The 14,376-nt window shown below is 50.8% G+C and overlaps 1 protein-coding gene across 1 annotated transcript in view; it reads right to left on the bottom strand.

Moving 5' to 3' along the window:
- Positions 1-343: 343 nt before the first annotated feature.
- The window catches only part of LOC125725484 (plexin-A1-like), a 137,402-nt gene continuing 123,369 nt past the window's right edge, over positions 344-14,376 (bottom strand). The window contains 13 exon segments of the mRNA XM_049002420.1: positions 344-853; positions 856-883; positions 1,832-1,982; positions 2,384-2,596; positions 3,094-3,263; positions 4,566-4,756; positions 6,537-6,633; positions 7,058-7,161; positions 7,250-7,409; positions 7,587-7,733; positions 9,926-9,992; positions 11,534-11,790; positions 12,873-13,015. Coding sequence (XP_048858377.1) covers positions 789-853; positions 856-883; positions 1,832-1,982; positions 2,384-2,596; positions 3,094-3,263; positions 4,566-4,756; positions 6,537-6,633; positions 7,058-7,161; positions 7,250-7,409; positions 7,587-7,733; positions 9,926-9,992; positions 11,534-11,790; positions 12,873-13,015 — 1,793 coding nt within the window. The 3' untranslated portion in view covers positions 344-788.

The following is a 14,376-nucleotide window of genomic DNA, read 5'->3' as shown; positions in this document are numbered from 1 at the left end:
TTTTTAAATTAAAGCACATTTTATTTTACAAAATGGCTTTGCACTAAACAACATTCAAATAAATGATGGCACAGGACAAGTTTTCGATCGCTTCTCGTCGTTTTGTTCTCGGAAATATCAAAACCGTTTTCAGAGATGTCCGTTGTTCCGATAAAATGGGCAAATGATTTTTTTCCCCCCACTTGTCTCTTTAAAAATGTAAATGTTTCCATACATCTATAGTTTTTTATTTCCTGTAAATTGTGCAAATCAGCAGTAACGACACTTGGCAGGAGACCGGAGGAGTGGGCAGTTGTGTAAATTATTTGGGGGGGGGGGGGGGGGGGGGACAAAAAAAACACACACACACACACACACACACACACACACACACACACACACACACACACACACACACACACACACAAAGGTTTACTAATAAAATAATCCCAGAAGACAGATGTCCAGTTCAAGGTCTGTCACATGGTGTCATGCGGCCCACAAGGTCCTCTCCAAAAGAACATTTCCCTAAACCTACAGCACTTTTCGTTCCTCCTTCATGGCTCGAAGACCAACACAGCTTATTCCGTCCCGTCTGTGTAGGACATGATTTAATACACAGACAAACATGGGGGGGGAATCAAAAATAAAACCACAATAACAACAACCGAACACGTTCCATGGTGTGACTTTTGCATGAACCGAGACCGACCCCCGGGGGCCCAGCTCCACGGGTTCTCCGGTGCACTGCTTCTGTCCTCGCAGTCCCAAAGTCTGTCGGGTTTCAGAACCCACGCCGTTAACGGTCCTCAGCTGGCCAGCGCCATGGTGTCGATGACCTGCTCCAGCCTGCTGCGGAGCCTCTGCCTCCGGGCTGCTCATCCTTCTCCAGCGCTGAGAGGATCTGCGCGGGGGCGAAAGAGCGGGCCGGTGAAGGCGCAGCATCAGGGAAAGACGGTGTGATGATGGTGCAAAAGCATTGAGGCATTGAGATCACACCGCTGAGTTCAGTCCACAGGATAGAAGCTCTTAATTTAAGCGTTTAAGATTAGCATGAGCTGGCGTAGCTTCAGAGAGCCATCTGCGATTGTGCAGTCATTCCATGCAAGCTCATAACACGTGGTTCCCTTCGTGTTCCGTCCTGGGAAACAATGCAAGGAAGCAGGCGGGATGCCAGGCCACGCCCTCCCAGGTAAATACGCATAACAAGGGAGACACTCCGCTAGTGGAGGCAGCTGGGGTGCATTAAATAGCGGCCTGGACGGTATTCAAAAAGCACGCGGCACTGTGTAACACTCTGCAGCGATCTCTAATTGTGGGCCATTTTTCCAGCCTCCCTACCCCCCCCACAGTGCTTTGGAACAAAGATGGAAGCCAACCGGGGAACGTTAAAACAGCAGCTCATCGCTATTTCTACGTCGGCTTGATGCTAAAAGTGTTTCGCCGTTGTCAGCGAGTCGCTGGGGAGTCTGCTCCCCGCTGTGTCCATTGCGGGGGCCGGACGGAAGGCTCCGGTCCCCACTCTGAGCTGCTGGCTTGTTTTCACATGCGGCATCATGGGAACTCGCTCAAAGTGCAGGATAAATAGACTTCACAGGCGTACTCAGAGCCCAATTTATTTTACGGTAGCTACATCGAGCTATTTCTGGCTACATAGCGACACGCATCGCTCTATGACGCACAGAAGCACGCGCTTTGCGTCGATATCCAAGCCTTTAGGCCACACCGGCGTCAAACCATGATAAACCTACACACGGCAACTACTTTATTCCAAGACAATGAACGGACGCAGTCGTATTTTTCGATTTAAAAGCTGAGTGAAAGCTGAGGGCGGAGAAGGTGGCCGGCTCACCTCGTCCTTGTACTTGACGATGTAGGAGTAGATCTCGTGCAGGGCGCTCATGCTGTTGAACTGGTTGAGGTGGAGGCGGGACTGCTCCGCCAGGTACGCGCTCATGTCCTGGTCGCTGATCGCCGGCATCCGCGAAATGTCCGAGTAGTACCTGTGCGGGGGCAGACAGGGACCATGCTGGTCAACCACTGAGCTCAGAAAAAACGGTTTTGTACCCATGCTGGTCAAAGACTTGTACACTGCATCTAATTAATTAGTTTCTTTATTTAGCAGATCCTTTTATCCAAAGCAACATACCACTGAAAGCAGGGCAAACCAGTCTGTAGGGCAATTGGGGGGTTCATAGGCTTCGCTTAAGGGTCCAATGGTGAAATCCCTCTGTTGACTCTGGGATTTGAACAGACAACCTCCTGATCACAGGCAGTGTCCTAATCCACTGAGCCACACTGCCCCCGACTAAATTCAACCAAGCCAGCTGAATTTTAATAGAGGCTTGGCCTCCTAATTAATGTGGGGAACAGCTGGGGAGGGTGGGAGGCGGGGGTTCCATACCTTTCCACCCAGTTCTTGTAGTTGGGGATGTCTTTCGCGTAGAGCAGCTTGTTGGAGGGCGAGTCCTTGCCCAGCTTGTGCTCGGAGGTGGAGCAGGAGTCCATGAAGGTCTGGGCCACCACGGAGAGACAGGCGTCTGTGATGCTGTTCTTGTGGATGTCGAAGACGAACTGCGGATTCTTGATCACGTTCACCCAGAAACGCAGCGGCAGGCTGAGCGGCACAATAAGATGGGCGCAGAAACAGAAAATGCCCATTCAAAATGTGGATGGGGGTGGGAGGGGGGTTGGGGCCAGAACAGCAGTCATAATGCAGCAGCGAGAGGTCACGCCTTAGTGGGCTTCTCTGTAGGTTCCTAATCAAGCCCATTCTTCAGCAAAAGTAGCAGAGAATAACAGCTAACAGAACCCCAGGAGCAGGACCAACACCACAGTGCTAATGGGGACGATCCAGTTAAACCAGAATACGTACAGGGCACACTATAGAAACAGCCCAACACAAGCATACCTGACCGCTATTAATATCAGTATTAAAACATAATTATACTGTAATTAATGGTAAGCTCATGTGAAATGCATGTCGCATTATATGAAAACCAAAGCAGAGGAAAATGCAGTAATAGAATATTACTCTCACAGAAGATTGGGGGAAAAAATGTAGGCAGCCCCAGGAAGCGGAGCGAGAGCTGTGCCACCGGTCGGCGGACTCACCAGTTGCTCTTCCAGGTGTGGCGCACGTCGGGGTCCGAGATCTGGTGCTTGTCGGCCTGCTCGTCCAGGAAGTCAAACATGTACTTGATGGCGAGTGGCAGGGCGCTGCCGCGGTGAGCCGTGCTGAAGATGGTCTCAAACAGGTCGTCCACGAACTTCTGCAGTGTGCCCTGGGGGGGGGGACAAGGTGCCCCGGTGACTGAACACGGCCGCTTGGCGTCTAAGGTCTGATTCCCCGTGACGAGCTGAAGCTGTAACAGTCACTTGGTTTGGTACATCCTCCCTCTCGGACTGATTTTCATTTGTCTCTCGACACAAGATGTCCTCTGATTAACAGTAACACATCCTACAGTCGGCAAAACCGCCTGGCGATGAGCAGATGACGAGGCTCCATAAAAGCTCACAGAGACCCAGAATGGTTGACGTCTAATGGCCAAAAAGGCTTGAAGGCACCACCATCATTTATCCCCCCCACCACAAGAAAACTAGGTCTTCATATTTAAATGATTGATATTGGGGGAGGGGGGACAACTGAAATGCTCTCCTATGACCTTTCATGGAGTGACTTAACCTCCACGTTGACATCTGCCAACGTATCTTAGTGTCACAGAACAGACTCACTGACAATGTCATTTTTGTCGATTAGGGTTTGCACGGCCATTTTCTCTACTCCCTCAATACCTGTCGTGTTGAGTAGAGCGCGACTTAACGCCACTAACCCTCCCCGTCACCTGGAACGCAACTGGATCCTGTCTACCTATCCGAGAGCAGCAAAGATGGCGTTTTTAGAACTGACCCCATAAACGCTAGCTACGCTTTAGCGGGCATAAGCCTACCTGCCCGCCTGCACTCCAGCCGCACCTTCGCCCTCCCAGTTGCGTTTCCGGTCTGCGTTTTGCTCACTGGCACGTACGGCCACCGGGGAACAAACTCAGGCGGCCGCAGCTGCGGGACGCGATGGATTAACTGCAATGACGACGACGGCGGCGGCAGCGCTAATGCTAAATCACAGCGCATTAGTGGATTAGCGGCAAACGCGACGGGCGGGTGGGGGGGGGGGGGGGCATTAACGACGCAGGGCCCATCCCAGTTTGGGGGCAGGTGGCCACATTCTGTGAGCAGAGATGCGTTTTAACGAGGTTCTCCTATTAAAGGAGGCCGTCTCAGCAAAGTCACCTTCATTTTGGCTTTTGTTTCACTCATAAAATAAAGTGCGAGGGCCAGGCGATTTCTAGAACGATGCGTTTTCCCTTAATGTCTAGATAGATTAATGCAGCTTCTCAAGTCAGGTTTTACGGCTCTCTCACACACGCTGAGTGAATTTTGGGGATGGGCACAGTTTAATAGTCTGCTTTCCCTTTCAAATTGTAACTGCGACCCCCCCCCCCCCTTTAGAAAGACAGCTACGGCTAACTGCTACGGCTAATCTTCTTCCCGTCCGTCATGGGAGGACGGGAAGGTTCCGCACTAACCTTGGTGGCCAGCAGACGGGTCAGGTAGATCTCAGATACCATCTTGCTGCCGCGGTCACCCTCCCGCTGGTCGGCGTGGTCGTGGTTCTTCACCAGGTGCCATAGCTTGGTGCCGCTCTCCAGGTCGGGCGTGATCATGGGCGTGCGGGAGCGCAGGCTGTCGGGGCTGCTGGCTGTCCGGAGCATGCTCTCTGTGTCCAGCAGGGGGCGGGAGTGGGAGAGATCTCATTCAGGCAAATCAAAAGCAAAATGATTTTCAGGATGAGAAGGAGCGAGGACACATTCACCAAAAATAAATAAATAAATAAATAAAAATGGAAGCACAGCATGAATTGTGGGAGCCGTCTGAACATCTGTTTGGGTGGGGGGGGGGACGGCAACCAGACACACAAAACATCAGAAGCCATTTTTAACGAGAAAATAAAAGGATTCCCAAGGATGCCATTTTAGGGGAAATGTTCATTAAATAGTCGCTCATTCTGATTACTCTCATTTCCGACACCGTGCTAATTGGCGAAGTGGAATGAGCGCGCAGCACGAGCCGCGCATGCGATTAACCATCAGCGGCTGGAACCAAACTTCATTCCCAATGATTTGATTTTGAATTTATTGATTTTATTTCCCCCTCACAATTATGCATCAGCTGTAGAAATAAAACAATTTAGCCGGGCATAAAACGGTAAACACTGAGCATATGAATATCGTAACGCGATAAACAGGAACACAGCCAGCAAGGCGCAGTTGTCAGGCCACTGAACAGGGTGTGTATACAGGAGCGGGACCACAGAGGCCCTGGCGCAAGGTAAAACCAGACTGGCGCCTAGAGTGACCCTTCTTCATTTACCAATAAAAAACAATATCATTGGCTAATGATTAGGATGGTCCCTTCACATGAATTACAGTTCCTCTTACACCTTAGAATCGCTCACGGGCGTTTGATCCGGTAAAGTGCATCACCAGCGGTAAGGATACCCAATCTTATCGCACGAGGTCAAGGAGTTCATATCGACACAGTGGGTCTGTTGACAGAAAGAGCACAGCGCCTATGAGAAGGGGGCTCCGCCGGGCCCAGGGCGCCTTATTCCAGGAACACTTATGTAACACAATCAATGCTGCAAAAAGTAACCAACTGCGGCCCCCCTCCTCCCCCCGTTGCTCCCCGCTTCGGAGATGCGAGCAGGATCATAATGCACAGGAGGAGACTAAAACACACAGACTGCTCAAGCTTTCTCACCCCAACCGACCACCCACAGTGGACATGTATCGCAAACGGGGGGGGGGGGGGAATCAAGAGAAATTACGCTGCCTAAGTGCAGTTAGCAGCAAAATCATTCTCAAGAGGTGGGTGCAAATAAAACTGCAACTGTATGAGCACCAAAAGTGGGGACTGCTACTGAAGAGAGAGGAACAGGAAGTGAGAGTGTTGTAGGGCCGCCGGCAGTGTGTGCCTGTCCATGCTGCCCTCGCACCTCCGAACATGTAACATAAATGCTTGCCGAGAGGCGGCCTGCCGGGGTTTCCATAGAAACCCCTCACTCAAGCAAGATGCCCTTAGGTTTAATGACATGGAGATCATGTGACGCCGGGGAAGCGGGCTCTTAACACGTGGCATCCACACTGCGTCGGACCACACACAGACTCAAAGAGGCTGCGGAGAAGGTGGGCACTGGTGCAAATAGCAGGCTTCACAGTGCCTCCACCAAGAAGCACTTGACGCTATGATTATTTGAGGAACACTGGCGAGAAAAGATAATGTAAGGTGTGGTCTTCCTGCAGCGCTGACACTGAGACCTGTTCAGAACGGGATGGTCCTTCACTGGATATGGGGGACCTGTGAAATGTGTGACGCAATGTGAGGGATATCGGCTTTTCGCTGTGCCAGACTGGAGATGATATGTGAAAAGATGGAACACTTAAAGGACTGATGGCAACACCGGATGGACGGCAGAGAGGAGAAGACTGAGACCTCACCGTATCTGCTGAGGGATTTCGTAAACGTCGACGAATTTGAGATGTTGTAGGCAGAGTTCTGTTTGGGCACAAGGGCAATCACTGAGCCATCCGTCACCTGCGGGGGAAGGAGCTCACCATCAGGAACAGTCACCATACATTGATGTGCCAGCCAAAGTGTGGATGCTTCTTAATATGTGTACTTGACCGCACTTGTGTTCTCATGTACCCGTTTTACATCATCTTCCACTGCCGAAGACCGGTTCCAATACTCAAGAACAGAAGTACAGAGGATGGTAAAAATCCCTGGATGTTGCTCATACCCCACCCAAAATATCAAGGATACATCAGTTGTATCCTCACCGAGCAAAACCAATGCTATGATTCACTGCGCCTCAAGTTTGTTCTTGGAAGGCAAGTTTGCAAAACCAGTCTTGCCAAGACCACAAGTACAATCTTTGCGTTCTTAGTATTGAAAACACCCCCTGTGTCTTAAGCCCACTGGATTCCCAGTTCTGGAGCAAGCCTCCTGCTGGACGCACCTGGTAATGTGCAAGTGTGTTTAGGCGCTTCCAGTCATTATCGATCTTGGTGGTGACATCTTCGTCCTGAAGGATGATTCGGGCCATCCTACCCTGACGCCATTCTGCACACCAGGGTGGACATGAGACAGTTAGTCGCAGTTATGGGTTGGTACTGAAGCACACGAGAGCACAGCGTGTTAGTGTCCTTACCCAGGTCCATGTCGCTAGCCTTGGGCCTCTGGGAATAAGGGGTTCCTTTGTACACAGCATCCAGAAGCTTCTCCTTCACCTGGGTGATGGTGTCGCAATTCAGGCCCTTCACAGTCACCTCTGGGGCGTTTTCATTCTCGGGGTTCACGCAGTGCAGTGTCTGTGGGGCACGGCGACACCACAAGCCATATCAGACAGGGACACGTGCACCTGCACAGTCCAATCATTCTTTACCACCGCTAGCTGCTAAATAACGCTAATCGCCGCTCACCCTGCACTTTCAGTCAAAGGATTACAGACATGGTCATGGCCGGTGGCCATTTTGGGCTCCACTGACCAGGGTCTTGTAGTCGATCTGCTGCCGGATGAGCTTGTCCTCGCTCAGGGAGTAGCGCGCCTCGCCGGTGATGGCATCGATGGGACCCTTCTCCATCTGCTGCTTCATGGCGCAGTAAAGCATGAACAAGGGCTCGCCGGCACACTCCTGAGGGAAGCAGAGGCCATGGCAGAGGCGGTGAGCGGCGCAGCCCAGCCGAACAAAGGACAAGAGCACCCCCATGGAGCACTTGGAGAGTGGAGCTACCAGAGAGCCTCGCAAATGTGCAGTGCAGCAAACGTGCAGCTCTTAAAACCACACGGTGAGTCCGTGTCCTTCTGGAACGCATGTCTCTACGGCAATGCCACTTAAGCAAAACGATAAGACCTCCCCCATTCACTGAGTAAAGGACAGTTGATAATATCTCACGTCAGACTTGTGAGGATTAATTCGGCATGTGTGTAGGAAATTCCCACAGAAAATGACATTTCCATCCATTTTATTGTGCCTGGTATAAAGGCCCATTCTTCCTGAGTCCCTGGTGAGCACAGTGCCGACGCTCAGCGGTGGCCCTTCAAAGAGTCCCGAAAAGCATGATTTAAGGGACCCGGCAGACTGGCCCCCTTACATTGGGGGGAGGGAATAACTGGCACTTACGGCAGGTCACGATTCTAATAACAGCAGCTCAACAATTCCCAGCAACAGAGGCACTTAAACACATTAATCGTATGTCAATGGTGCCATTGGGTAGGGAGGACTGAGCATGCATGAGCGCACACACACACAGACGCACGGACACACACATACACACACACAAGGGTTTGTAATTATACCTTTGTGGGGACTCTCTATTCATTTCTATGGGGAAAACTCTAATCCCAACATGACGACCTTAACTCCTACCCAGCCCTAACCTTAACCATAAGAAACCCAACAGAATACGAGACTTTTGTCATTTTTAGTTTTTTGATTGCATTCACAGATCTTTGTGGGGACTTTAAAAATGGTCCCCACAACGTCAGAATAACAGGTTTTTATTGACATTGTGGGGAACATTTGGTCCCCACAATGTAATATAAATATAATCCCCACACACACACACGCACACGCACACACAGCTGACGGCAGAGCCAGACTGAACTTAATCCTCTAATCCCAGAATCCACCATGCGGCCTCTCCCACTGTCACCATATGCTGCTCGCATCTCGTTAGCATCTGCCGTAATTAGACAGCTGCTAACAAGTGGGAACACACATATATTAATATATTAATTGTGTATGTATAATAAACTGAGAATCTCTGATAAAGCGGCAGCCTGAAATACTGCTGATTTAGGGTTTCAGTTCCACGTCTGGGCCACTTCTCCGCGGACTCTAGCTGGGGAGAGGCCAGGAACTGGCTTATGCTTAGAGCCAACGGGACGCCCCATGGGGCGCGGGGGAGGGGGGACTCACGACTGCGGAAGAACCAGCATGTGGCCCCCCCAGCCTACGGAAATCACGTCAGAGCAAGGGGGGCTAACATGCTAATGCTGCCAGGATGCTAACACTAACATCCATCGGTAGTCCTCGGCAGCTCGATGGTCCTCTGCGACCTCAGCAGATGGGGGCCTCTGAGAGCAACGTGAGGCCAAAGTCAGCAGTGGGGCAGGAGTAGCCCCGCCCCCACAAACCTCCGCAGAAAGCCGAGAGCCCTCGCAGAGCACGGCGCAAAGCTAAAGCTAATCAGGCTTAATTAGCACTAAATTGATATCCAGAGGGCTGCGGGAGCGAAGCCAAAAACAAGTGGTGAAGCACAACGGGAGAGGGCTAATTCAGCAGCTAGCTCTGACTGTTCTTTCCCCAGCTCGGTCACACGTGTGGGGATGGGTGCGGAGGAGAGTGGGGCGAGGGTTGGGGCGTAAAGCTACAGGAAGACCGGGAAGCCGAGGGATGAGCCACGACGTCTCCGCAAGTCAATTCATCCTCCATCACGGACGCTTCAAACGAGGCGAAACATGCCATTCAGGGTAATTTAGTCTAAATGTCAAGATAATGGGGTCTTCCGTTAATGGAGTACGACCTCTCCTAATCACACCGGCATCACTTCCATTTCAAAACAACGGCCCTTTTTGCATGACGAGGTGACGAGAGAGACTGCAGAGGCATAAAGACCCAGGCACCTTGGGTGGGGGACGGCAGCAGTTAAAAGCCCCCCTACCGTAACAGGGTGGACACAGCGACGATTCGGTGCCCTTTACGCTCGGAGCTTTACCATGGCCAAAATACACACAGCCTGGACTCCCCCATCCCTTCCCCTGCCATCTGTAGCGACCGTGAAGCAAAGTCGATTCGCTCTCCTCAGCACGTCGCGGGCTTACCTTCAGGAACTTGTAGAGCAGGAAGGTGAACCAATTCGTCAGCATCTTCTCCGCCACGGACTCCGTCCTGAGAGCGAGAGGACGAGAGGCACAGAAAGACTTCAGCAGCACGTCTTGGGAGCGGGCAGCAAGAGGAACCCCACGATATCGTGCGGGCGGCATACGATAACGTGCGGGCGGCATACGATAACGTGTGGGCGGCATACGATACGTCTCGCCGTTTTCACCGCCGCAGGACGCGACGGACCCCTTCCTGACAGCTTTCAAACTTTCGCCCTACTTTAACTTAACAGACAAATCACACGAGTCAGGGAACGCTTCACAAACCATTTCTAAATAAACACAAGGAACATTATCGAAACGGACTACCAATCTTCTGGAAACAATCAAATCTGCGTAATTTAGCATTTTATCATAATTAAACAAAGACAAACTATGACCCCTGAAAAAGTCTGCTGGAAAGTAATTAACAGCTATTGTAATTAATGTACTTTATTACTCCTAATTTGTTAACAGCTCGAAGAAAGTGCACAGGAGATGTGTGATCAGAGGGGATTTGGGAAAACCGTTTGTTTTTCCCATTCCTCCCACTGCGTCCAATGGCCAGCCTTCTGGATTAATTACACACTATCTGACACTCTGCTTAAAGGCGAGAGATGAAATGAGTGTCTTTCTGAATCGGAAAGACGAGCCAAGAGCTGGTAATGTTGGGGGGGGGGGGGGGGGGCGGGGAGAGAGCAGGAAGACTTAGAACCGCCGTGCTGCCCAAAGACGCCCATCTGGCCCAGTTAAGATTTCACGATCAGCAGAAACACGTCCACCCAGGAGGAGGATTCCCAGCGCTGGAGGCTCGAACGTGAGGCACGCGACGGGCTGACTGCGCCTCGCGAATGACGCCGGCAAAAGCCACGCGACAGAAGCAACGTAGGTGTGAAACTGCACGCGTGTTCGGTGCCTTAAGTGCCGTGAACGTTCCAACCCAACTGGGGCTGCAGTTTGACAAGCATATAAACACTCAACCAAGGAAGGCAACCCTATTCCTCACACTTAAAAAAAAATAAAAATAAAAATATACAGAGTTAACAGAGCTGCAGTAACACGGATACGTCAAACAAATGAGCGGACAGGGCATTGTAAAACTGCTTAACGTTTCAAAAAAAAAAATTACACTTTCTGAGAAGAATTTACCTTATTTCAGCACTGCCTGTCAAAACATGGAAATAAGGCATTTAAAAAGAGTAGCGAGTGTTATTTTTACTTATACTTTTATGGGGAGCCGGACCGTGACGGAGCAAGGCCACGTGGCATGAACGCCGCCCGCTGAGCCAGAATGCTGAGATTAAGAAGCAACACTCTGGTGTTTGAGACAGGAAGCTGATCAGCAGCCATAAAGGCTCCCCTAATACGTGCCAGCAGCGGATCTATTTTACTTGGTGAGGATGCTTATCTATCTCTGCCTCTCTATCTTCCCCTCTCTCTCCGGGGACGGCCTGCGTGTTCAGCGGTGCAATCCGCTCTGACACTGACAGGAGGCGACATTGGGGGCAAAAAAAACCGACTCCGGTCAAGGAAAAAGGAGGCTGGCCAGCTGAAGCCGTGACCACTGACCGGCGAAGGAGCAGCTTGGGGTGGTTCTTGCTCTCCAGGTTCTTGTCGATGAGGTCGGAGAGCAGCTGCTTGAGGACCCCCGTGGCGTACTCCATCTCCCCCTGCAGGGCGGTCATGATCAGCGAGGCCACGTTGCCGCGGTCGCGCATGGAGAAGGAGCGCTGCGCCTCCAGCGTGCGGATGAAGGTCAGCAGGAAGTGCTTCTTGTTGAGGAGCTGCCCGAACAGGGTGAGGGCCTTCTCCACGTTGGCCTGCACCTACGGACAGGGCGAGATTGGGTGTCAGTGGGAAGGGAATGCAGAGAGATAAACACAAGATTGATGTTTTAATGATGCAATGCCGCAGCGGACAGCATGACGGTAGAACATCATTGTCCTATTCTGCTCCTTTAGATGTTCAAGTTCAAGCGCCATGTCGGGAGTCTGGACTACCTGATTTCTAGATTAACGGGGAGCAGACTCAGCTCTCCGCGGCTTCATTTGACAAAGGGAAGCAAATGTGGATTTCCTTTACAGAAAGGAAGAAAATGAACGTCTTCATCCCTCCTGGACCCCTAAACACCTTCCCATTACCTTGACAGCATCCTGGTGCACAGCCCCAACCCAGCTCCAGCTACTATGACGCACACATTTTCCAATATGCTTATAAAACATCAAATAACCAGATAAATGCAATATTCACTTCCAGATCTACAGTAAGGACATAGCCCGTGATTTGAGGGTCATGTGACAGACGTAATGACTGTCTAGGACAAAATGAAGACAGTTAAATTAAATATATGTTAATAAATGTTATATATTAATAAATGTTAATGTATTAATAATATTTATTTTAATGTATTAATAAAGCAGTATCTGCCTACATTTCTTAAGAGTGCCACAGATCTCTGTCCATCCTGCCTTGCATTTACACACATCCCTCTTCGGCCAGTTAGGGTATTTCATGGCACCAAGCAGGACGGAAAACAAACCCCCCCTCATTCAGCATATGCCATTGTTTGGGTCACTAAAGAATAATGATCAAATCACGCTCAAATTCAATTCGAAGTTCAGATTTCCTCACTGGAGAAATCAGAAAGCTAACAATGAAATGGGAAGCATAAGTGTCAGAATCACATAATCCTCGCATCAACAATGCAGACTTATACCTCCTGAACTGCAAACCTCCTTTCGAGGCACCCCGTACACACTATATACTTTGGAAAAACACACACGTATCTGGCTGCGGTTGAATTTCACACACCCACCGAGAAGATGAACACCAGCCGCATGTACGTGTGAAATGGTAACAGTGAGATGAGTTCCAGAGACCACCCACAGCGTCCCCAAACCGCCCCCACCTCCATCTCTTTCAGCACAGGGTGGTCCTCGATGCCAGGAAACAGGACCCGCATGGCATAGGTCCGGTAGTCCAGGAAGGGGATGCCGGCCCCATCCAGCTCCTGGGTCAGCTCGTGGATGTCCGTCTGCAGCTCGGCAAATGCTGGTTATTGGGACACACACACACACACAAGCGGTCACTTCACCTCATCTGCATAGAAGGTACACCACACAAATGGAAGGAGAACAAGCGAAAATCGAGTAAGAGTCATCCACTGGTGGCAAGAGAAAGAGCTTTGGAAAGTCCGCCTCGGGTAGGTGGGCTTCACTGTGTGCTAGCACTCTGCGATTGGTTCAGTACATTGAGGATGTACGTCGTGACCAGTGGCAGGTGGAAATTGTCAGGTGACATACAATAACTCCCCCCTAACCACTGAATGCACATGTGAGGCAGGACACCCAAGGAGCCGCTAACCTGTATCAGCAAAGTAAGGCTTGAAGGACAGCCCTGAAAATGGCACCCTCCTAACTGAAGATGGATAATCCCGATCGGAGGGGAGGGGGTGTAACCTTCAGCACCAAAGACACCAGACCTCCGGTAGCTTTACTGCTCCTTCAGCCGGCTTTTGATTGGCTGAAGCACAGTCGTCCCTGTTGGCGCCGGACACCCCATGATGCAGACCTCCCCTCTCATCTTGTGAAAAACGATCCCAGCCCCCCACGTGATTCCCAGCCTTCCGGACTCCACAGGCTTGCACTCATCCTTCCTCCATCGCAAAAAGCGCACACAGAGTTTAAAACTACTAAAGGAGCCATTCTGACGATTATTCACTGCTCCCAACCAGGGGATGGAGTCAACTGCAGACACAAGTGCTTCCAGTAAGTCAGTCTCCAGGGAAAAGGCTGTCAAATGCACAAGTATACCCACAAATAAATACACATTCGAAAAAACACAGATTTCCATTATTTGCTTGTTTATTATGTCAAGGCAAAATGCAGAGCCAGCCCCCACGCTCTGCTCGTTCAGCCTGTGACAGCATGCTGAAGCACAGGGCCAACGGGGTCGTGACCCTTGGACAGACAGTCTTGGTTAATGGCCAATCACCGCGCACCTTCAATGATGGCCCGGCGGAGAGCACCTGCGCTATGGCAGCCGTCTGCCCTGCTGAGGGCAACAGGGGACCGCGACCTCACACCGCAGCGGTGCCTGTACACGGCACGCTGCCCCTGCTGGATGAAAGTGGTATATCTCCAGAGACAAGGTGTGTTTTTGGTGGGGGGGGGGGGTACAAATCCGCTTGGCACCCAGATGGATCGTTGGTTACGGCTTTAGGCAAGACCCACCCTAAGGAACCAGCAATCTGACAAAAAAATTAAAATAAAAAAAATAGCAAAATGCTATTGAAGGGCTCATCTAGATGACGAACAGCGGCACAGTGATTGGATAACAGGGGAAAAAAAAAACAGGATGTGAGGGGTGGGAAGTTCATTATAGGATAGATGGAGACAGGGATAAGGATGGGA

Source organism: Brienomyrus brachyistius, unplaced genomic scaffold, assembly GCF_023856365.1.
Source record: "Brienomyrus brachyistius isolate T26 unplaced genomic scaffold, BBRACH_0.4 scaffold68, whole genome shotgun sequence".
Lineage (NCBI taxonomy): Eukaryota > Metazoa > Chordata > Actinopteri > Osteoglossiformes > Mormyridae > Brienomyrus > Brienomyrus brachyistius.
This window is presented reverse-complemented; position numbering and strand designations above follow the sequence as displayed.